Source organism: Ranitomeya imitator, chromosome 9 (assembly GCF_032444005.1).
Source record: "Ranitomeya imitator isolate aRanImi1 chromosome 9, aRanImi1.pri, whole genome shotgun sequence".
In the NCBI taxonomy this organism is placed as follows: Eukaryota; Metazoa; Chordata; class Amphibia; order Anura; family Dendrobatidae; genus Ranitomeya; species Ranitomeya imitator.
Genome location: NC_091290.1, coordinates 38432059 through 38455013, shown reverse-complemented (window position 1 = coordinate 38455013; position 22955 = coordinate 38432059). Strand labels below are relative to the sequence as shown.

The 22955-nt window shown below is 43.0% G+C and overlaps 1 protein-coding gene across 2 annotated transcripts in view; it reads left to right on the top strand.

Annotated features, from left to right (window-relative positions):
• The window catches only part of NAA40 (N-alpha-acetyltransferase 40, NatD catalytic subunit), a 42322-nt gene that overhangs the window by 10715 nt on the left and 8652 nt on the right, over positions 1-22955 (top strand). The window contains exons 2-7 of one of the 2 annotated variants that reach the window (XM_069738659.1): positions 11305-11379; positions 11507-11602; positions 11709-11761; positions 11852-11947; positions 16249-16407; positions 20678-20761. In XM_069738659.1, coding sequence (XP_069594760.1) covers positions 11564-11602; positions 11709-11761; positions 11852-11947; positions 16249-16407; positions 20678-20761 — 431 coding nt within the window. In that variant the 5' untranslated portion in view covers positions 11305-11379; positions 11507-11563. The remainder of the gene's footprint in view (positions 1-11304; positions 11380-11506; positions 11603-11708; positions 11762-11851; positions 11948-16248; positions 16408-20677; positions 20762-22955) is intronic. The other variant, XM_069738658.1, reaches the window with a different exon arrangement.

Here is a 22955-nt window from a genome sequence, read left to right as displayed (position 1 = left end):
AGTCCTGTGGGATTTGTGCTCGGGCTAAGCCTTGCTGTTCTCGTGCCAGTGGGTTGCTTTTGCCCTTGCCGGTCCCGAAGAGACCTTGGACACATATCTCTATGGATTTTATTTCAGATCTTCCCGTCTCTCAAAAGATGTCAGTCATTTGGGTGGTCTGTGATCGCTTTTCTAAGATGGTCCATCTGGTACCCTTGTCCAAGTTGCCTTCCTCCTCTGATTTGGTGCCATTGTTCTTCCAGCATGTGGTTCGTTTGCATGGCATTCCAGAGAATATCGTTTCTGACAGAGGTTCCCAGTTTGTTTCGAGGTTTTGGCGAGCCTTTTGTGGTAGGATGGGCATTGACTTGTCTTTTTCCTCGGCTTTTCATCCTCAGACTAATGGCCAGACCGAACGAACCAATCAGACCTTGGAAACCTATCTGAGATGCTTTGTTTCTGCCGATCAGGATGACTGGGTGTCCTTTTTGCCTTTGGCTGAGTTCGCCCTTAATAATCGGGCCAGCTCGGCTACCTTGGTTTCGCCGTTTTTCTGCAATTCTGGGTTCCATCCTCGTTTCTCTTCAGGACAGGTTGAGTCTTCGGACTGTCCTGGTGTGGATACTGTGGTGGACAGGTTGCAGCAGATTTGGACTCATGTAGTGGACAATTTGACTTTGTCCCAGGAGAAGGCTCAACGTTTCGCTAATCGCAGACGCCGTGTGGGTCCCCGACTTCGTGTTGAGGATCTGGTTTGGTTATCTTCTCGTCACATTCCTATGAAGGTTTCCTCTCCGAAGTTTAAACCTCGTTTCATTGGTCCTTATAGGATTTCTGAGGTTATTAATCCTGTGTCTTTTCGTCTGACCCTCCCAGATTCTTTTTTCATACATAATGTCTTCCATAGGTCATTGTTGCGGAGATACGTGGCACCTATGGTTCCATCTGTTGACCCTCCTGCCCCGGTTTTGGTGGAGGGGGAATTGGAGTATATTGTGGAGAAGATTTTGGATTCTCGTGTTTCAAGACGGAAACTCCAGTATCTGGTTAAATGGAAGGGTTATGCTCAGGAAGATAATTCCTGGGTTTTTGCCTCTGATGTCCATGCTCCCGATCTTGTTCGTGCCTTTCATGTGGCTCATCCTGGTCGGCCTGGGGGCTCTGGTGAGGGTTTGGTAACCCCTCCTCAAGGGGGGGGGTACTGTTGTGAATTCTGTGGCAGAGCTCCCTCCTGTGGTCACAAGTGGTACTTCGGCTGATTCTCTCTGGGAGCTTCCGTTTGTGGAGGAAACTGGTACTGCTGCTTCTGAGTTTCCTCCCTCAGGTGATCTGGTGAGGTCGTTAGGTGCTTCTCTACTAAACCCCACCTAATGCTTTGATTCATGCTTCCTGTCAATGTTCCAGTGTTGGACTTGTGTTTCTCTGGATCATTCCTGTGGCCTGCTGCTCTGCATAGCTAAGTGCTTCTTTGCTATTTGTTGCTATTTTTTCTGTCCAGCTTGTCTATTTGTTTTGCTGGAAGCTCTGGGACGCAAAGGGTGTACCTCCGTGCCGTTAGTTCGGTACGGAGGGTCTTTTTGCCCCTTTGCGTGGTTTTCTTTAGGGTTTTGTGTAGACCGCAAAGTTATCTTTCCTATCCTCGTTCTGTCTAGAATATCGGGCCTCACTTTGCTGAATCTATTTCATCCCTACGTTTGTCTTTTCATCTTACTCACAGTCATTATATGTGGGGGGCTGCCTTTTCCTTTGGGGTATTTCTCTGAGGCAAGGTAGGCTTATTTTTTCTATCTTCAGGCTAGTTAGATTCTCAGGCTGTGCCGAGTTGCATAGGTAGCGTTAGGCGCAATCCACGGCTGCCTCTAGTTGTGTTTGGAGAGGATCAGGGATTGCGGTCTGCAGAGTTCCCACGTCTCAGAGCTCGTTCTATTATTTTGGGTTATTGTCAGATCACTGTATGTGCTCTGACCTCCATGTCCATTGTGATACTGAATTGCCTTTCAGAACAGCGCCGGGGACAGACAGCGGTAGGTAAGTATGTAGTGGTTGTTTTTTTTTTACTTTTAGGATGGTAACCAGGGTAAACATCGGGTTACTAAGCGCGGCCCTGCGCTTAGTAACCCGATGTTTACCCTGGTTACCGGCATCGTTGGTCGCTGGAGAGCGGTCTGTGTGACAGCTCTCCAGCGACCAAACAGCGACGCTGCAGCGATCCGGATCGTTGTCGGTATCGCTGCAGCGTCGCTTAGTGTGACGGTACCTTAACGCCGAGCTGTTAGTGCAGCTGAAATGAAGACTAGAGGGGTCCGGCTACCGTACACCATAATCCTGGGAGTAGGACTGGTGTGACGTTCCCTCATGAAGAGCAAAAAGAAGGACTCTTCATAGGTGGCCTCCAGACCAAACACCCACAATAAGTGCATCCAAGATCAGAGTGGAACTCCTCACTGAAGAGGATAGACCTCCATTCCAGCCACTGTGGACAACGCCATCGGGCCACCATTAATAGCAGCTAAGGCTATAAGTGCCGGGAGTTTGAATAAATCAAGATGTTTTGAAAACTTTGTTTCCATTTTTTCCATCGTTTGTATATCAGTAACATGTCTATCCATCATGGGATTTCCATAATTCTAAGTTTTTTTTTCCTTTTTGGAGATATACTGAAAGTGCGTGTGGATATATAGATAATATTTTATATTATGCATATGGGATGTGTGTACACAGGAAATCTGTACTAAACAATTAGTAATAATTTTATTTCTATAGCGCCAACATATTCCGCAGCACTTTACATTTTAGAGAGGACTTGTACAGACAATAAAGACATTACAGAATAACAAGTAGCTAAAAATAATACATACGGTATTTTTTCCATTTACAAAATTCTTATTTTTGTTTCCATTTTCTGACGCCCTTAACTTTATTTTTCTATCTATGGACCTGTGTGAATGCTTGTATATTTGTTATTTTATTTATTTTACTTGCTGTTTTTATTGATACATTATTGGGGAACATACAAAGTTTTGATTGTGTGTGTGTGTTTTTTTTTAGTGTATTTTTTGGGCGTTAGTGCAGCGACGGAAAAATGACAGTTCAGGTGTTTAAATAATTTTCTGTTTGGTGTTTAACATTAATTTTTTTATAATCTGTGAATGTAATTATTTTATATTTTGATCTGACCAATATTTATTCTCCTTCATCTTTGTTTTCGAAATGCTGAATGGTGGATGATGCAAACTTTGGGATTTGTATTTCAGCATCGTGGTTACGTATGATCACTTTGCCAGGGAGGTGCAGCGAATGAAAGCTGGTTTGTTTAAATGATGCTGTCCGTGATTGATAGTGGTATAGTTATAAGGCCGGGACTTTTATACTGGTGGTCTATCCTTAGGCCTCATCAGATGTCCGATTATCACGTACAAGCTTTTTTTCTTTCTCGCGGATGGCACTCGTTCGTGTGCTGGCCTATGGGGCCTTTCACATCTCTGTGATTATTCTCTGACCTAGCAGTCTGCAGAAAGTTGTAGAGACATGTCAGATCAAAATTGGCAAGTCAATGGGTCTGTGAAAAAATCGGACCGCACTCAGATGCCATGCCAAAGGAGAAAGTGGAGAAACGTTTTTCTTTTTTCTCCACGTAGCTGCGCCACAATAAATTAGTGGGTGGAAGCGGTAAGAAACATCCAGAGGCCTCTCTAAGGCTACGTTCACATTTGCGGTGCGTCTGGCGCAACCGCGGCGACGCATGCATCATGCGCCCCTATATTTAACATGGGGGCGCATGGACATGCGTTGTCTTACGTTTTGTGACGCATGCATCTTTTCTGGCGCAAGCGTCCGGGCGCAGAGGATGCAGCAAGTTGCATTTTTTTGCGTCCAAAATCGGCCAGAAATGAACGCATGCATCACAAAACAATGCGTTTTTGCATGCGTTGTGCGTTGCGTCGCCGACGCAACGCACAACAACGCAAATGTGAACGTAGCCTAACTCGTGCGCGAGAAAAGTGATATCTAAATATTTTGATCCTCTGACGTTTTCATTTTTGTAAGTGTTTTAATTTTCTTTTGTTTGGGGGGTGTTATAAAGTGTGTATATGTACTTACTGTATTTCTCGCTTTGTAAGACACACTTTTTTTTCCCAAAATTTTTTGGGGGGGATAATGGGGGGGTGTCGTACAATGCGGATATACCACTTAGGCCTCTTTCACACTTCCGTCTTTCATCTCCCATCACAATCCGTCGAGTTTTGAGAAAACAGGATCCTGCAAATTTTTCTGTTTTTTCTCATAGACTTTTATTAGCGATGGATTGTGACGGATGGCCATCCGTTTCATCCGTCTTTCACTGGATCCGTCGGCAAAAAAACGGTCCGTCGGGCGGAGAAAACGTTCAGAGTAACAGGTTGGCTATAATAATCAAAATGTGGGGTGCGTCTTATAATCCGAAGCATCTTACAAAGCGAAAAATATGGAAATATGGTATATACTACCACTATTATACTTGGTCCATAATAGACTATTTTTTATTTTCAAAAGGTCTGATAAGTAGAGTTATAATATCAGTATTCAGGATCTCGTTATATCAGATCATTCACCTATCTTACTTTCTTTATCCGATATTTTCCTGAAAGGCACGGATATTTTATGGAAATTTCCAACTTATTTGACAAAAGACGAGAATTTTCAAAGGATTATTAAAAGATGGTGGCTTGAATTTAGTCTAAACGATAAGGAACATGAAGAGGATCCCCATTTATAATGGGGCCCATAAAAGCCGTATTAAGAGGCAGAATAATGGGATTTGTAAGAACTATAGAAAATAAAACACTAGCGGCTTTCAAAAAGGCAAGCAAAGAAACAAGACGCTCATATACAACCTACTTAAAATATCCCAATATAATGAATCGTGATAGGTGGGTGAAAGCAAAATTGTAATTTGATTTATGGTTGGAAGATTAAAGGGACAGCCGAAATCAGCTGAATTCTTTAAATATGTGAATGAGGCAGGATCAATTCTGGCTAAGATGGCCCATGGAAAGAGATTCATACAGCCTGAGGGACTCTGGTGGAAAACTACAAAATGACCCCCCAAAAATAAATGAAACTCTTAGCAAATTTTCCTCAACGCTTTATAAACAAGATAAAGCAGATGAAGATAGAGAGTGAATGTTTTCTAAATACACTGGCATTGCCTACCATAAATGTTTCAGATAAGGATTCACTTAAAGCACTGATAAAAGAGGAGGTGGTTAGGACAATACAAAATATTAAAAAACTAGATGGTGGCCCGATTCTAACGCATCGGGTATTCTAGAATATGCATGTCCACGTAGTATATTGCCCAGCCACGTAGTATATAGAAGAGCCACGTAGTATATTGCCCAACCACGTAGTATATTGCCCAGCCACGTAGTATATTGCCCAGCCACGTAGTATATTGCCCAGTCACGTAGTATATTGCCCAGCCACGTAGTATATTGCCCAGCCACGTAGTATATTGCCCAGCCACGTAGTATATTGCCCAGCCACGTAGTATATTGCCCAGCCACGTAGTACGGTGTATTGCCCAGCCACATAGTATATAGCAGAGCCACGTAGTATAATGCCCAGCGACCGAGTATATTGTCCAGCCACATAGTATATTGCCCAGCGACGTAGTATATTGCCCAGTGATGTAGTATATTGCCCAGCCACATAGTATATAGCAGAGCCGCGTAGTACGGTATATTGCCCAGTCACGTAGTATATTGCACAGCCACATTGTATATTGCCCAGCGACGTAGTATATTGCCCAGCCACATAGTATATAGCAGAGCCACATAGTGCCCAGCGACGGAGTATATTGCCCAGGCACGTAGTATATTGCCCAGCCACGTAGTATATTGCCCAGCACAGAGCCACGTAGTATAGAGACTTTAAAAAAATAAATAAACATATACTCAGCTTCCGAAGGCCCGTTGAAGTCCTGCTATACTCACCATCCGCCGCCTTTACCGCTCCTCGCGACGCTCCCGGGACGGCTCCATTGCAAGCGTCAGCTTCCGGTCCCAGGGCTGGTGTGAGCAGGACCTATGATGACGTCACGGTCACATGACCGTGATGTCACGGCAGGTCCTTGTCGCACACCAGCCCTGGGGCCGGAAGCTGCTGCTTGCAATGGAGCCGTCCCGGGAGCGTGGCGAGGAGCGGGAAAGGCGGCGGATGGTGAGTATAGCAGGTTTTTTGTTTTTTTTAATATTTTTAACATGACATATTTTTACTATTGATGCTGCATAGGCAGCATCAATAGTAAATAGTTGGGGACACACAGAGTTAATAGCCGCGGTAACGGAGCACGTTACACCGCGGGCCGTTACCGCTGCCATTAACCCTGTGTGAGCGGTGAGTGGAGGGGATTATGGAGCGGGCGCCGGGCAGTGAGTGGAGGGGAGTAGGGGAGGGACTAATCGGACTGTGGCTGTCGCTGATTGGTCGCGGCAGCCATGACAGGCAGCTGCCGAGACCAATCAGCGAATGAATAACCATGACAGAAGGACAGACAGACAGACGGAAGTGACCCTTAGACAATTATATAGTAGATAGCAGAGCCCGGGCTCTGATGGGTTCACGGGTGAGCTCTATAAATTATTAAATGAAGATCTTGCACAAACTTTGATACAAGTATTTAATCACACGTTACAAGAAAAGTCTCCTAAAATCAGGAAATCTGGCATACATGCAGTTGCTACATAAACATGGAAAAGATATAACAGATCCTGGTGTGTGTGTGTATATATATATATATATATATATATATATATATATATATATATATATATATATATATATATATATATATATATATATATACATACATATACTACGGCCCTTTTTTTTTACAAATCCTATGTGGTGTGGATAAGTGAGGGTAGTATATCTGCTAACCAATCAGTATTTTTGACAATCTTAATGTCTTGATTTATCGAAGATATAACATAGTAACATACATAGCAAGGCCAATAAGACATTTGTCCATCCAGTTCAGCCTACATTCTGTCAGAATAAATCCCAAGATCTACGTCCTTCTAAAGAAACTAATCACTGTAAGATACAATATTGTTCTGCTCCAGGAAGACATCCAGGCCTCTCTTGAACCCCTCGACTGAGTTCGCCATCACCACCTCCTCAGGCAAGCAATTCCAGATTCTCACTGCCCTAACAGTAAAGAATCCTCTTCTATGTTGGTGGAAAAACCTTTTCTCCTCCAGACGCAGAGAATTCCCCCTTGTGACCGTCACCTTCGTTGGTATAAACAGATACTCGGAGAGATATTTGCATTGTCCCCTTATATACTTATTAGATCGCCCCTCAGTCGTCTTTTTTCTAGACTAAATAATCTTAATTTTACCAATCTCTCTGGGTATTGTATTTCCCCCAACCCCTGTGTTAATTTTGTTGCCCTCCTTTGTACTCTCTCTAGTTCCATTATATCCTTCCTGAGCACCGGTGCCCAAAACTGTACACAGTTCTCCATGTGCGGTATAACCAGGGATTTGTACAGAGACAGTATAATGCTCTCATCATATGTATCCAGACCTCACTTCCGTCTGTCTGTCTGTCTGTCCTTCTGTCTGTCTGTCATTCGCTGATTGATCTCGGCAGCTGCCTGTCATGGCTGCCGCGACCAATCAGCGACGGGCACAGTCCGATTAGTCCCTCCCCTACTCCCCTGCACTCACTGCCCGGCGCCCGCTCCGTAATCCCCTCCACTCACCGCTCACACAGGGTTAATGGCAGCGGTAACGGCCCGCGGTGTAACGCGCTCCGTTACCGCTGCTATTAATCCTGTGTGTCCCCAACTATTTACTATTGATGCTGCCTATGCGGCATCAATAGTAAAAATAGGTCATGTTAAAAATAATAAAAAAAAAAACCTGCTATACTCACCCTTTGCCGCTCCTCGCCACGCTCCCGGGACCGCTCCATTGCAAGCGGCAGCTTCAGGGTCCCAGGGTTGGTGTGCGACAAGGACCTGCCGTGACATCACGGTCATGTGACCGCGACGTCATCATAGGTCCTGCTCACACCAGCCCTGGGACCGGAAGCAGCCGCTTGCAATGGAGCGGGTCCCGGGAGCGTGGCGAGCAGCGGGAAAGGCGGCGGATGGTGAGTATAGCAGGAATTCCAACGGGCATTCGGAAGGTGAGTATATGTTTTTTGTTTTTTTTAAGTCTCTATATTACGTGGCTCTGTGCTGGGCAATATACTACGTGCCTGGGCAAAATACTATGTGGCTGGGCAATATTCTCCGTCGCTGGGCATTATACTATGTGGCTGGGCAATATACTACGTGGCTCTGCAATATACTATGTGACTGGGCAATATACTATGTGACTGGGCAATATACTATGTGACTGGGCAATATACTACGTGACTGGGCAATATACTACGTGACTGTGCAATATACTACGTGGCTGGGCAATATACTACGTGACTGGGCAATATACTACGTGACTGTGCAATATACTACGTGGCTGGGCAATATACTACGTGGACATGCATATTCTAGAATACCCGATGCGTTAGAATCGGGCCACCATCTAGTATATATATATATATATATATATATATATATATATATATTATATATTTCTCTATGGGGTACTTCCGTCTGTTTGTCTGTCTGCAACGTAAATCCTGCGTGACCAATCAGCGACAGGCACAGTCCGGCTGCGAATTGGCTGCCCCCCTTCTCCCCTCCAGTCAGTGCCCCCTCCATACTCCCCTCCAGTTTAGCGCCAACATAGTGTTTTAGCAGTCCGTTAAACATACTGCGGCATAACGCGGTGTAACACAGTCCGTTAACGCTGCTATTAACCCTATAAGTGTGACCAACTTTTTACTATTGATGCTGCCTACATGATCACGGGTTATTGCTGCAAGGCATTACTGGGAAAGGAGCGTCACGAGGAGCATCGGTAAAGGCCTCGACTGGTTCCAGTGGCCGACGGAAGGTGAGTATATAACTATTTTTTATTTTAATTCTTTTTTTAACAGGGATATGGTGGCCACTTTGCTATATACTACGTGGGCTGTGTTATATACTGCGTGGCCTGTGCTATATACTACGTGGCCTGTGCTATATACTACGTGGGCTGTGCTATATACTACGTGGGCTGTGTTATATACTGCGTGGGGTGCGCTATATACTAAGGGGCTGTGCTATATGCTACGTGGCTGTGCTATATGCTACGTGGCTGTGCTATATGCTTCGTGGCTGTGCTATATGCTACGTGGCTGTGCTATATGCTACGTTCCTGTGCTATATGCTACGTGCCTGTGCTATATACTACGTGCCTGTGCTATATACTACGTGCCTGTGCTATATACTACGTGCCTGTGCTATATACTACGTGCCTGTGCTACATACTACGTGCCTGTGCTATATACTACGTGCCTGTGCTATATACTACGTGCCTGTGCTATATACTACGTGCCTGTGCTATATTATTATTATTATTATTATTTATTTATATAGCACCATTGATTCCATGGTGCTGTACATGAGAAGGGGTTACATACAAGTTACAAATATCACATACAGTAAACAACCTAACAATGACGGACTGATACAGAGGGGCGAGGACCCTGCCCTTGCGGGCTTACATTCTACAGGATTATGGGGAAGGAGACAGTAGGTTGAGGGTATATACTATATACTATGTGCCTGTGCTATATACTATGTGCCTGTGCTATATACTACGTGCCTGTGCTATATACTACGTGCCTGTGCTATATACTACGTGCCTGTGCTATATACTACGTGCCTGTGCTTATACTACGTGCCTGTGCTATATACTACGTGCCTGTGTTATATACTACGTAGCTGTGCTATATACTACGTGGGCTGTGATACTCTTTCGCCCGGGGCCCTCAAAAACCTGCAGCTGGCCCTGGCTTCAGTGATTGGTCGCGGCCGGCAAGACGTGAACAATCAGCGACAGGTGAAGTCCGGACGCGAATTGACGCGGGATTTGAACCAAGTTTCGCTAATTGGTCGCGCCCGGCCGCCCAAATCCTGTGTATTCATTGCATTATTCTGAAATCTTCATAAATAAACTACATGCATATTCTAGAACAGAGGTCCCCAACTCCAGTCCTCAAGGCCCACCAACAGGTAATGTTTTCAGGATTTCCTTAGTCTTGCCCAGGTAATAATTGCATCACCTGTGCAATGCAAAGGAAATCCTGAAAACATGACCTGTTGGTGGGCCTTGAGGACTGGAGTTGGGGACCTCTGTTCTAGAATACCCGATGCGTTAGAATCGGGCCACCATCTAGTCTTTAATATGAGAACGGTATTGGCAGTCTGAGGCTATGTGCACACATTGCGGATTTTGCTGCGGACCCGCAGCGGATTTGACGCTGCAGATTCGCAGCAGTTTTCCCTGAGTTTACAGTACCATGTAAACCTATGGAAAACAAAATCCGCAGTGCCAATGCTGCAGAAAAAAAACGCGCAGAAACGTAGCGTTGTTTATTCCGCAGCATGTCAATTCTTTGTGCGGATTCCACAGCATGCTCCATAATAGAAAACCGCAGGTGGCATCCACACAAAATCCACAAAAAAAACGTAGTAAATCCACAGTGCTGTTTATCTGCGGATTTACCAAAATCAGTGTGGAAAAATCCACACCACTTTCCGCAACGTGTGCACGTGGCCTGAGATGGGATAAAATGGAGGGGATAGAGCAGGAGATTAGTTTTACGATCACTCATTGGAGTTACAAAAAGGGACGAGACCGAGTTGTCCACTATCGCTTTTATTGCTTGATTTAGCCATCTAACCCTTCGCTCAACACTTGCTGGTCTCAAACTGTTTTTCGGGAGTAATTGTGGGAAGTACTGTAGTGTTATTATTTTTATCAGAGCCAGATAGTCACAATACAACAAGTCTTAGATGAACTCTCACATCTTGGATCTTTCTCAGGATATAAAGATGTAATTCTTTTGGTTATTAAATGTATTCTCAGACACTGGCCGGAAAAACAGACTCCAAAATTATCAGAAGTAACAGAGACACGGAAAACGCTGATGATACATGATAAATTAGAATCGGAAAAACTTAAGGAAAAAAAACAACAAAGCTTTTTCAGAGAGTGGAGAGCTTTGATTGAACACCGTTACACACAATCAGAACTATCTGGGTTGATGCGGGTGTTTAGATATATATCGTGGTAGAACTATGAAGAACTGCGAGGGACCTTGTGATTTCTGAGGTCTCGGAGGATAATATGGTTTTCGATAGGAAGTTAATGTGTTCCTTTTTTCTTTCTTGCATATTTGCAGTTAAAGAAATTGATTATCCTGAATGTATTCCTATGTAAAATTGTTAAGAACCGGACCTTCTGAAAAACATGACATGTAAATGCTTTTCAAATTTTTTCTGTTTTCGTCAAATTAAAAATTGTTTAACAAAAAATCTGAAAAAAATCTGAAATTTATAGAAATACGGTACTTCTAAATGATTTTGTTCCCTTTTCGTCCTCAGAGAAAATCTGTAAGGGCAAAAGAGAAAAAGCAAAAGCGCCAAGAGGAGCGCGCCGCCATGGCCGCTGTGTTCGCCAAGGTGCAAGCGGCCAATCAGGTAAGCTGCCTTTAGTCACAATTTTTTTTTATTCTTTATCTTCTTGCCTATCAACATTTTCTCACCTTTTGTTAATTTTATCCTTTGTTTTTTTTTCTCTCTGCAGCTTGGTGACCCTCTTGGAGCTTTTCCAGTCTTTAAAAAATTTGACAGAAACGGGTAGGTTGTAAGGAAGGATAACAAAATGTTTTCCTGTATTTAACCTGACATCTTTTTTTCTAACCCCTTGGTCGTTCTTTCCATTCTCAGGTTGAATTTGACTATACAGTGCTGCCGAGTAACCGACTTGGACCCCAAGACCATAGACTGGGCCTTTGAACTCACAAAGACAAATATGCAAATGCTGTAAGAATCTCTTTGTAATATCATAAAAAGGCTCCGTGGCCAGGGCACATAATTACGTTGTAAGTTCAGTCCATCCATAGCTGTTTTTGCCTCGCTCCTTGAGGATAAAGGTGTTATTCTTAAGATACGTTTCTTAACCCCTTTACCCCCAAGGGTGGTTTGCACATTATGGACCAGGCCAATTTTTACAATTCTGACCACTGTCCCTTTATGAGGTTATAACTCTGGAACGCTTCAACGGATCCCTGTGATTCTGACATTGTTTTCTCGTGACATATTGTACTTCATGATAGTGGTAAAATTTCTTTGATATTACCTGCGTTTATTTGTGAAAAAAACGTAAATATTGCGAAAATTTTGAAAATTTCGCAATTTTCCAACTTTGAGTTTTTATGCAATTAAATCACAGAGATATGTCACACAAAATACTTACTAAGTAACATTTCCCACATGTCTACTTTACATCAGCACAATTTTGGAACCAAAATTTTTTTTTGTTAGGGAGTTATAACGGTTAAAAGTTGACCAGCAATTTCTCATTTTTACAACACCATTTTATTTTAGGGACCACATCTCATTTGAAGTCATTTTGAGGGGTCTATATGATAAAAAATACCCAAGTGTGACACCATTCTAAAAACTGCACCCCTCAAGGTTCTCAAAACCAAATTCAAGAAGTTTATTAACCCTTCAGGTGTTTCACAGGAATTTTTGGAATGTTTAAATAAATATGAACATTTAACTTTTTTTCACAAAAAATTTACTGCAGCTCCAATTTGTTTTATTTTACCAAGGGTTACAGGAGAAAATGGACCCCAAACATTGTTGTACAATTTGTCCTGAGTACCCCGATACCCCATATGTGGAGGTAAACCACTGTTTGGGCGCATGACAGAGCTTGGAAGCGAAGGAGCGCCATTTGACTTTTTAATGCAAAATTGACTGGAATTGAGATGGGACGCCATGTTGCGTTTGGAGAGCCACTGATGTGCCTAAACATTGAAACCCCCCACAAGTGACACCATTTTGGAAAGTAGACCCCCTAAGGAACTTATCTAGATGTGTGGTGAGCACTTTGACCCACCAAGTGCTTCACAGAAGTTTAGAATGCAGAACCATAAAAATAAAAAATCATTTTTTTTTTTCACAAAAATTATCTTTTCGCCCCCAATTTTTTATTTTCCCAATGGTAAGAGAAGAAATTGGAACCAAAAATGGTTGTACAATTTGTCCTGAGTACGCTGATACCCCATATGTGGGGGTAAACCACTGTTTGGGCGCATGGGAGAGCTCGGAAGGGAAGGAACGCCGTTTGACTTTTCAATGCAAAATTCACAGGAATTGAGATGAGACGCCATGTTGCGTTTGGAGAGCCACTGATGTGCCTAAACATTGAAACCCCCCACAAGTGACACCATTTTGGAAAGTAGACCTCCTAAGGAACTTATCTAGATGTGTGGTGATCACTTTGACCCACCAAGAGCTTCACAGAAGTTTATAATGCAGGGCCGTAAAAATAAAACAAAAAATTTTTCCCACATAAATTATTTTTTTAGTCCCTAGTTTTGTATTTTCCCGAGGGTAACAGGAGAAATTGGACCCCAAAAGTTGTTGTGCAATTTGTCCTGAGTACGCTGATACCCCATATGTGGGGGGGAACCACCGTTTGGGCGCATGGGAGGGCTCGGAAGGGAAGGAGCGCCATTTGGAATGCAGACTTAGATGGAATGGTCTGCAGGCGTCACATTGCGTTTGCAGAGCCCCTAATGTACCTAAACAGTAGAAACCCCCCACAAGTGACCCCATATTGGAAACTAGACCCCCCCAAGGAACTTATCTAGATGTGTTGTGAGAACTTTGAGCCCCCAAGTGCTTCACTACAGTTTCTAACGCAGAGCCGTGAAAATAAAAATAAAAAATTCCCCCCCAAAATTATTTTTTAGCCCCCAGTTTTGTATTTTCCCGAGGGTAACAGGAGAAATTGGACCCCAAAAGTTGTTGTCCAATTTGTCCTGAGTGCGCTGATACCCCATATGTTGGGGTAAACTCCTGTTTGGACACACGGGAGAGCTCGGAAGGGAAGAAGCACTGTTTTACTTTTTCAACGAAGAATTGGCTGGAATTGAGATCGGACGCCATGTCGCGTTTGGAGAGCCCCTGATGTGCCTAAACAGTGGAAACCCCCCAATTATAACTGAAACCCTAATCCAAACACACCCCTAACCCTTATTCCAACGGTAACCCTAACCACACCTCTAACCCAGACACACCCCTAACCCTAATCCCAACCCTATTCCCAACCGCAAATGTAATCCAAACCCTAACCCTAACCCTAGCCCTAACCCTAATGGGAAAATGGAAATAAATACATTTTTTTAATTTTTTTATTTTTCCCTAACTAAGGGGGTGATGAAGGGGGGTTTGATTTACTTTTATAGCGGGTTTTTTAGCGGATTTTTATGATTGGCAGCCGTCACACACTGAAAGACGCTTTTTATTGCAAAAAATATTTTTTGCGTTACCACATTTTGAGAGCTATAATTTTTCCATATTTTGGTCCACAGAATCATGTGAGGTCTTGTTTTTTGCGGGACGAGTTGACGTTTTTATTGGTAACATTTTCGGGCACGTGACATTTTTTGATCGCTTTTTATTCCGATTTTTGTGAGGCAGAATTACCAAAAACCAGCTATTCATGAATTTCTTTTTGGGGAGGCGTTTATACCGTTCCGCGTTTGGTAAAATTGATAAAGCAGTTTTATTCTTCGGGTCAGTACGATTACAGCGACACCTCATTTATATCATTTTTTTAATGTTTTGGCGCTTTTATACGATAAAATCTATTTTATAGAAAAAATAATTATTTTTGCATCGCTTTATTCTGAGGACTATAACTTTTTTTATTTTTTTGCTGATGTTGCTGTATAGCGGCTCGTTTTTTGCGAGACAAGATGACGCTTTCAGCGGTACCATGGTTTTTTATATCCGTCTTTTTGATCGCGTGTTATTCCACTTTTTGTTTGGCGGTATGATAATAAAGCGTTGTTTTTTGTCTCGTTTTTTTTTCTTTTTTCTTACGGTGTTTACTGACGGGGTTAACTAGTGGGACAGTTTTATTGGTCGGGTCGTTACGGACGCGGCAATACTAAATATGTGTACTTTTATTGTTTTTTTTTTTATTTAGATAAAGAAATGTATTTATGGGAATAATATATATATTTTTTTCATTATTTAGGATTTTATTTTTTTTTTACACACTTGTAAAAAAAATTTTTAACTTTTTTACTTTGTCCCAGGGGGGGGGACAATACAGATCGGTGATCTGCCAGTTTGCACAGCACTCTGACAGATCACCGATCTGTCTCAGAGCGCTGCAGCATTACCAAGTGCCTGCTCTGAGCAGGCACTTGGTAAGGCACCTCCCTCCCTGCAGGACCCAGATCCGCGGCCATCTTGGATCCGGGACTTGCTGCAGGGAGGAAGGTAGGAGACCCCCGGAGCAACGCGATCACATCGCGTTGCTGCGGGGGTCTCAGGGAAGCCCGCAGGGAGCCCCCTCCCTGCGCGATGCTTCTCTGCACTGCCGGCACATCGCGATCATGTTTGATCGCGGTGTGCCGGGGGTTAATGTGCCGGGGGCGGTCCGTGACCGCTCCTGGCACATAGTGCCGGATGTCAGCTGCGATAAGCAGCTGACACCCGGCCGCGATCGGCCGCGCTCCCCCCGTGAGCGCGGCCGATCGCCTATGACGTACTATTCTGTCCTTGGGAAGTAGGGCCCGCCCCACATGGACGGAATAGTACGTCTAATGGCAGAAACGGGTTAAATGCGCATGTAAGGCCGGATTCGCACGTTCTACATTCACTGCCTGAGTTCGGCCCATGATGTCCAAGACAGCATCAGGTCCTTAATGTCAGGAGATCCGGGGCCAGTCTGGACATGGCGGTCCTTTCCGATCTTAAAAGAAACCCGTCACCAGGTTGTTGTTGTTGTTTTGTTTTTGTTTTTTTTATTCTTAGGGTCACCTGTCTGCTGTTTGTGGAAGATTTAGTGGGACTGTGAGACACTTTAAAATTAAGTTAAAAAAAATTACTTTTTTAACCTGTTATAAACCCTCTAGTCCAGGTTTAGACTTTTGTAAGAATCCTGCCTTTTTCTGCCTACAATGTCCTCTATTTGCAATAATTATTGGTAATGCAGTTGAGTTGCAATGTTGCGCCCTGTCATTAGTCCTGAAGGGAACCTCAGATGATGCCTCTGGAAGGAAAGCCGTTAACGTCTTCCTTTGATGTCTTTGTAGTTATGAACAAAGTGAATGGGGATGGAAAGAGAGAGAAAAACGAGAGGAGCTGACAGACGAACGTGCCTGGTATCTTATTGCCAGAGATGAGCTTAGCATGCCCGTTGCTTTTGTGCACTTCAGATTTGACGTGGAATGTGGAGATGAAGTGCTCTACTGGTAAGGAACATAAGGGTTGTCCGATATTTTTTTTTTTTTGTAGGGTCTCTTTTTTAAAATTAGTTCACAAGATGGTTTAATAGATGAGCTCACTTAAAGTAAATCAAATAGTCATGGCCAAAAGTGATGACACCCTTGAAATTGTTCCATAAAATGAAGTATTTCTCCCAGAAAATTACTGCAATCATAGATTTTGTTATACACATGTTTATTTTTTGGGGGGTGTCTTGAAACAACAGAAAAAAGGCAAACTGGACATAATTTCACACAAAATACCAAAAATGGGCTGGACAAAATTGTTGGCACCTTTCCAAAATTGTTGTTAAAATGAATAATCACACCGGAGACCAGATAAAAAGGGGAGAAGTGGACTCAATCTTTGCTTTGTGTGTGCATGGTGTGTCACAGAAAGCATGGTGAACTGAAAGGGGAGAAGAGAACAGTCTGATGACTTGAGAACCAAAATTCTTGAAACAATAATTAACAATCTCAAGGTCACAAGTCCATTTCCAGAGATCTTTATGTTCCTGCGCAACATAATCAACAAGTTTACAACCTTTAGCACTGTAGCTAATCTCCCTGGACGTGGATGGCAGAGAAAAATTGATGGAAGGTTGCAACGCAGGATAGTCCGGATCGTGGATAAGCAGCCCCAATGAAGGTCCAAAGAAATTCAATCTGTCCGGCAGGCTCAGGGTGCGCTGACACTGATGCACCCTATCTGTCAACATTTGAATGAAATGAAATGCTATGGCAGGAGACCCAGGAGGACCACACTGCTAACACAGAGATCTAGAAAAAAGCTGGACTGCGGTTTACCTAAATGTATGTGACTAAGCCAAAATCTTTCTGGGAAAACATCTTGTGAACAGATGAGACCAAGAAAAAGCTTTTTGTTAAAGCACATCATTCTACTGTTTACCAAAAAAGGAATGAAGCCTATAAGGTAAAGAACAAAGTACCTACAGTGAGACATGGTGGAGGTTCAAAGATGTTTTGGTGGTTGTTTTGTTGCCTCTGGCACTGGGTGCTTTGACTGTGTACAAGATATCTTGAAATCTGAAGGTTACCAAAGTATTTTGGATCACATTGTAGTGCCCTGTGTCAGAATACTGGCTTTGCTTCCTAGGTCATGGGTCTTCCAGCAGGACAATGCCCTCAAACATACTTCAAGAAGCACCCAGAAATGGATTGAAACTAAGCGCTGGAGAGTTCTGAAGTGGCAGCAATGAGTCCGGATCTAAATCCCATTGAACACCTGTGGAAAGGTCTGAAAATTTCTGTTGGGAGAAGAAGCCTTCAAATGTGAGACTGGAGCAGTTTGAAAAGGAAGAGTGGTACAAAATTCCAGTTGAGAGGTGTAAGAAGCTTGTAGATGGTTATAGGAAGCGATTGATTGCAGTTATTTATTCCAAAGGGTGTGCATCATATATTTAGTTTAGGGTGCCAACGATTTTGTCCAGCTCAATCTGGAGTTCTGTGTGAAATTATGTCCAATTTGCTTTTTTTTTTTGTGGTGTTCCAATACACACAGAGGAAATAAATATGTGTAATTGCACTAATTTTCTAGGAGAAATACTTCATTTTCTGGAACAATCTCAAGGGTGACAACATTTTCAGCCATGACTGTATATTTGGAAAAAAAGTTAAGTTTTTTGCTACACTGTTTGTATATACAGTTGAAACCAGAAGTTTCCATACACTATATAAAAAGACACATCTGCATGTTTTTCTCATTATCTGATATGAAATCAGAATAAACCTTTCCAGTTTTAGGTACTATTAGTATTATTTGCCTAATGTGAAATTAATGATAGAGAATGTACTAAGGCATTTTTATTACTTACTGCAAAGTCAAAAGTTGACATACATTTCATTAGTATTTGGTACCATTGCCCTTAAACTGAATGACTTGGGTCAAATTTTTGGGATTTCCTTCCACAAGCTTCTCACAATTGTTGGTCGGAATTTGGGCCTATTCCTCCTGACAAAACTGGTGTAACTGATTCAGATTTGTAGGTCATCTTGCTCGCAGCGGCCTTTTCAGGCTTTCACATAGATTTTCAATATAATTGAGATCAGAGCTTTGTGATGACCACTCCAAAGCATTGACTTTGTTATCCTTAAGCCACTTTGTTACCATTTTGGCAGTATGCTTCGGGTCATTGTCCATTTGAAAGAACCCTTTCCACCCAAGCTTTAACTTCCTGGCTGATGTCTTGAGATGTTGCTTCAGTATTGTCACATAATCTTCTTTTCTTGTGATGCCATCTATTTTGTGAACTGCACCAGTCTCTCCTGCACAAAAACAACCCCACAACATGATGCTGCCTCCACCATTTTTCACAGTTGGTATGGTGTTCTCAGGCTTCCAAGCTTCTCCCTTTTTCCTCCAAACATAACGATGGACATTATGCCCAAAAAGTTCAGTTTTAGTTTCATCAGACCACAGTTCATGTCTCCAAAATGAAGACCTGTGTTCCTGTGTGCATTTGCAAACATTAATCTGGCTTTTTTGTGTTTCTCTTGGAGTAATGGCTTCTTCCTGGCAGAGTGGCCTTTCAGCCCATGTTGGTACAGTACTCATTTCACTACGGATATTGACACAATCTTGCCAGTTGCCACCATCATCTTCACAAGGTCTTTTGCTTTTGTCCTTGGGTTGATATGCACACGTCGGACCAAAGCACGTTCATCTCTGGGACACAGAACCCATCTCCTTCCTGAACGGTATTGATGGCTCATCTTGTTTGTACTTACGTATAATTGTTTGTACAGATGAACGAGGCACCTTCAGGTATCTTGAAATTCTACCCAAGGATGAGCCAGACTTGTGCAAGACCGTAATACTCTTCCTGATAACTTGGCTGATTTCTTGAGACTTCCCCATGATGCTACACAAAGAAGCAGTGTGTTTCAGGTGTGCATTAAAATACATCCACTGGTGTGTCTCTAATTAACTCAGATGTTGCCAAAAAACAAACCAGAAGAAAATCAGAAGCTTCCAAACACATGACATCATCATAGGGAAAGTCCAGAATTCTTTAAAGGCATGGTAATCTTAAGGTACCGTTACACTAAACAATTTACCAACGATCACCACCAGCGATACAACCTGATCATTGGTAAGTCGTTGTGTGGTCGCTGGAGAGCTGTCACACAGACAGCTCTCTCCAGCGACCAACGATGCCGAAGTCCCCGGGTAACCAGGGTAAACATCGGGTTACTAAGCGCAGGGCCGCGCTTAGTAACCCGATGTTTACCCTGGTTACCATTGTAAAAGTAAAAAAAAAAAAAAACAGTACATACTCACATTCCGTTGTTTGTCACGTACCCCGGCGTCAGCTTCCCGCACTAACTGTGTCAGCGCCGGCCGTAAAGCAGAGCACAGTGGTGACGTCACCGCTGTGCTCTGCTTTACGGCCGCCGGCGAAAAAAAGGTCCTGATCATTCCCAGCGACCAACGATCTCCCAGCAGGGGCCTGATCGTTGGTCGCTGTCAAGCATAATGATTTTGTTAACGATATCATTGCTACGTCACAAAAAGCAACGATATCGTTAACGAAATCGTTATGTGTGAAGGTACCTTTAGTGTATGTAAACTTTTGACTTTGCAGTAAGCAATCACAGGTGTCAATCACCTGTAGCAGCATCGGCTGGGGGTGGAACCAGACTTGTGTAGACTTTGGCTATAGTTCTCAGATTTTCTAACTAAATATTCTGTAAAACACCACAGCATTTCAGAGAAAACAAAATACCTGGCTGCTCTGATTTATGCTGCTTGAAGCATAAATTAGATAACAGGTTCGCCATAAAGGGGTTGACTTTTTCATTGAAAAGGACATCATTTTCAGATCTTTAGTGGTCAGACACCTGGATCCCTAATGATTAGATGAAAAGTGCACCAATTTGAACACATGGAACATAGCTACAGAACATAGCACTACTCAATACATAGAGGCAGCTGCCAGGTGCCGCAGGACACCTTCTTTTTTTGTGTGCCTATAAATTGTATGACAGCATAACCTCTTTTTAACCCTGCTGTTCTGTTCGGTCTGGGGAGACCTATTTTGAACTTTGGTATTTTTTGGGGTGTTCAAGATGCGGTTCTGAAACTTGTGGTTGATTGACTTAAATGAGGATGGGTCGGTCGGCCATGGGTTTCAGAGCCGCATCTTGAATATTTTAAAGAATATTGAAGTTCAAAGTCGGTCATTTTTGACCAACAGAACAGCAGGGTTAAATGTTTCATGCAATTTTTCTTTTCCAGTTATGAGGTCCAGTTAGAAATCCGTGTCCGCAGGAAAGGAGTAGGAAAATTCCTGGTACAGATTTTGCAATTGATGGCAAATAGGTGAGTTTGATAGATAAGCACCTTTCCATAAATGTGCTTTATTCTCATACTGTACAGATATAGAAAGGAAAAAAAACTAACATTTGTTTACTTATTGTTTATCTATCTAATTTCTGTTTTGTTGAAACATAAATCGCTGCCAATGCGTCAATAGGAACACGGTGACTCCTTTCCACCTCTCAAAAGTATTGAATACTATTTCTAAAGTTTGAAGGGTTCTAGCAACAGTTAATTAAAAATTAAAATAACGGTTATTGTTTAATCAATCTAAAATAACGGTTATTGTTTAATCAATCAATAGTACATGTGAAAATAATATATATATATACACACACACACACACACACACACACACACACACACACACACACACACACACACACACACACACTAGATGGTGACCCGATTCTAACGCATCGGGTATTCTAGAGTTTGCATGTCCACGTAGTATATTGCACAGCCCACGCAGTATATTGCCCAGCCACGTAGTATATTGCCCAGCCACGTAGTATATTGCCCAGCCACGTAGTATATTGCCCAGCCACGTAGTATATTGCCCAGCCACGTAGTATATTGCCCAGTTACGTAGTATATTGCCCAGTTACATAGTATATTGCCCAGTGACGTAGTATATTGCCCAGCAACGTATGTCACAGGTTAAAAAATAAACATATACTCACCTTCCGAGGGAGCCCTTGTAGTCATGTCGCCTGTGTGTGCAGTGCACTTGGCAGCTTCCGGTCCCAGGGTTGGTAGCACATGACCGTGACGTCAAGGCAGGTCCTTCTCACGCAGACGTGCAGGACCTGTGATGAGGTCGCGGTCACATGACTGTGACGTCATGGTAGGTCCTTGTCGCATACCATCCTTGCCACCGGAACTTGCTGCTTGCATGGAGCGGTTACCGGAGCGTCGCGAGGAGCAGAAAAGGCGGCGGAAGGTGAGTATATAATGATTTTTTATTTTTAACATTAGATCCTTTTACTATTGACGCTGCATAGGCAGCATCAATAGTAAAAACTTGGTCACACAGGGTTAATAGCGGCAGTAACGGAGTGAGTTACCCGCAGCATAACGCGGTCCGTTACCGCTGGCATTAACCCTGTGTGAGCGGTGACTGCGGGGAGTATGGAGCGGGCGCCGGGCACTGACTGCAGGGGAGTAGGGAGGGACTAATCGGACTGTTGCCGTCGCTGATTGGTCGCGACAGCCATGACAGGCAGCTGGCGAGACCAATCAGCAACTTGGATTCCATGACAGACAGAGGCCGCGACCAATGAATATCCGTGACAGACAGAATGATGGAAGTGACCCTTAGACAATTATATAGTAGATATACAGCCAAAAGTTTGGACACACCTTCTCATTTAAAGATTTTTCTGTATTTTCATGACTATGAAAATTGTACATTCACACTGAAGGCATCAAAACTATGAATTAACACATGTGGAATTATATACTTAACAAAAAAGTGTGAAACAACTGAAATTATGTCTTATATTCTAGGTTCTTCAAAGTAGCCACCTTTTGCTTTGATGACTGCTTTGCACACTCCTGGCATTCTCTTGATGAGCTTCAAGAGGTAGTCACCAGGAATGGTTTTCACTTCACAGGTGTGCCCTGTCAGGTATTATAAGTGGGATTTCTTGCCTTCTAAATGGTGTTGGGACCATCAGTTGTGTTGTGCAGAAGTCTGGTGGATACACAGCTGATAGTCCTACTGAATAGACTGTTAGAATTTGTACTATGGCAAGAAAAAAGCAGCTAAGTTAAGAAAAACGAGTGGCCATCATTACTTTAAGAAATAAATGTCAGTCAGTCCGAAAAATTGGGAAATCTTTGAAAGTGTCCCCAAGTGCAGTGGCAAAAACCATCAAGCGCTACAAAAGAAACTGGCTCACATGAGGACCGCCCCAGGAAAGGAAGACCAAGAGTCACCTCTGCTTCTGAGGATAAGTTTATCCGAGTCACCAGCCTCAGAAATCGCAGGTTAACAGCAGCTCAGATTAGAGACCAGGTCAATGCCACACAGAGGTCTAGCAGCAGACACATCTCTACAACAACTGTTAAGAGGAGACTTTGTGCAGCAGGCCTTCATGGTAAGAGCTGCTAGGAAACCACTGTTAAGGACAGGCGACAAGCAGAAGAGACTTGTTTGGGCTAAAGAACACAAGGAATGGACATTAGACCAGTG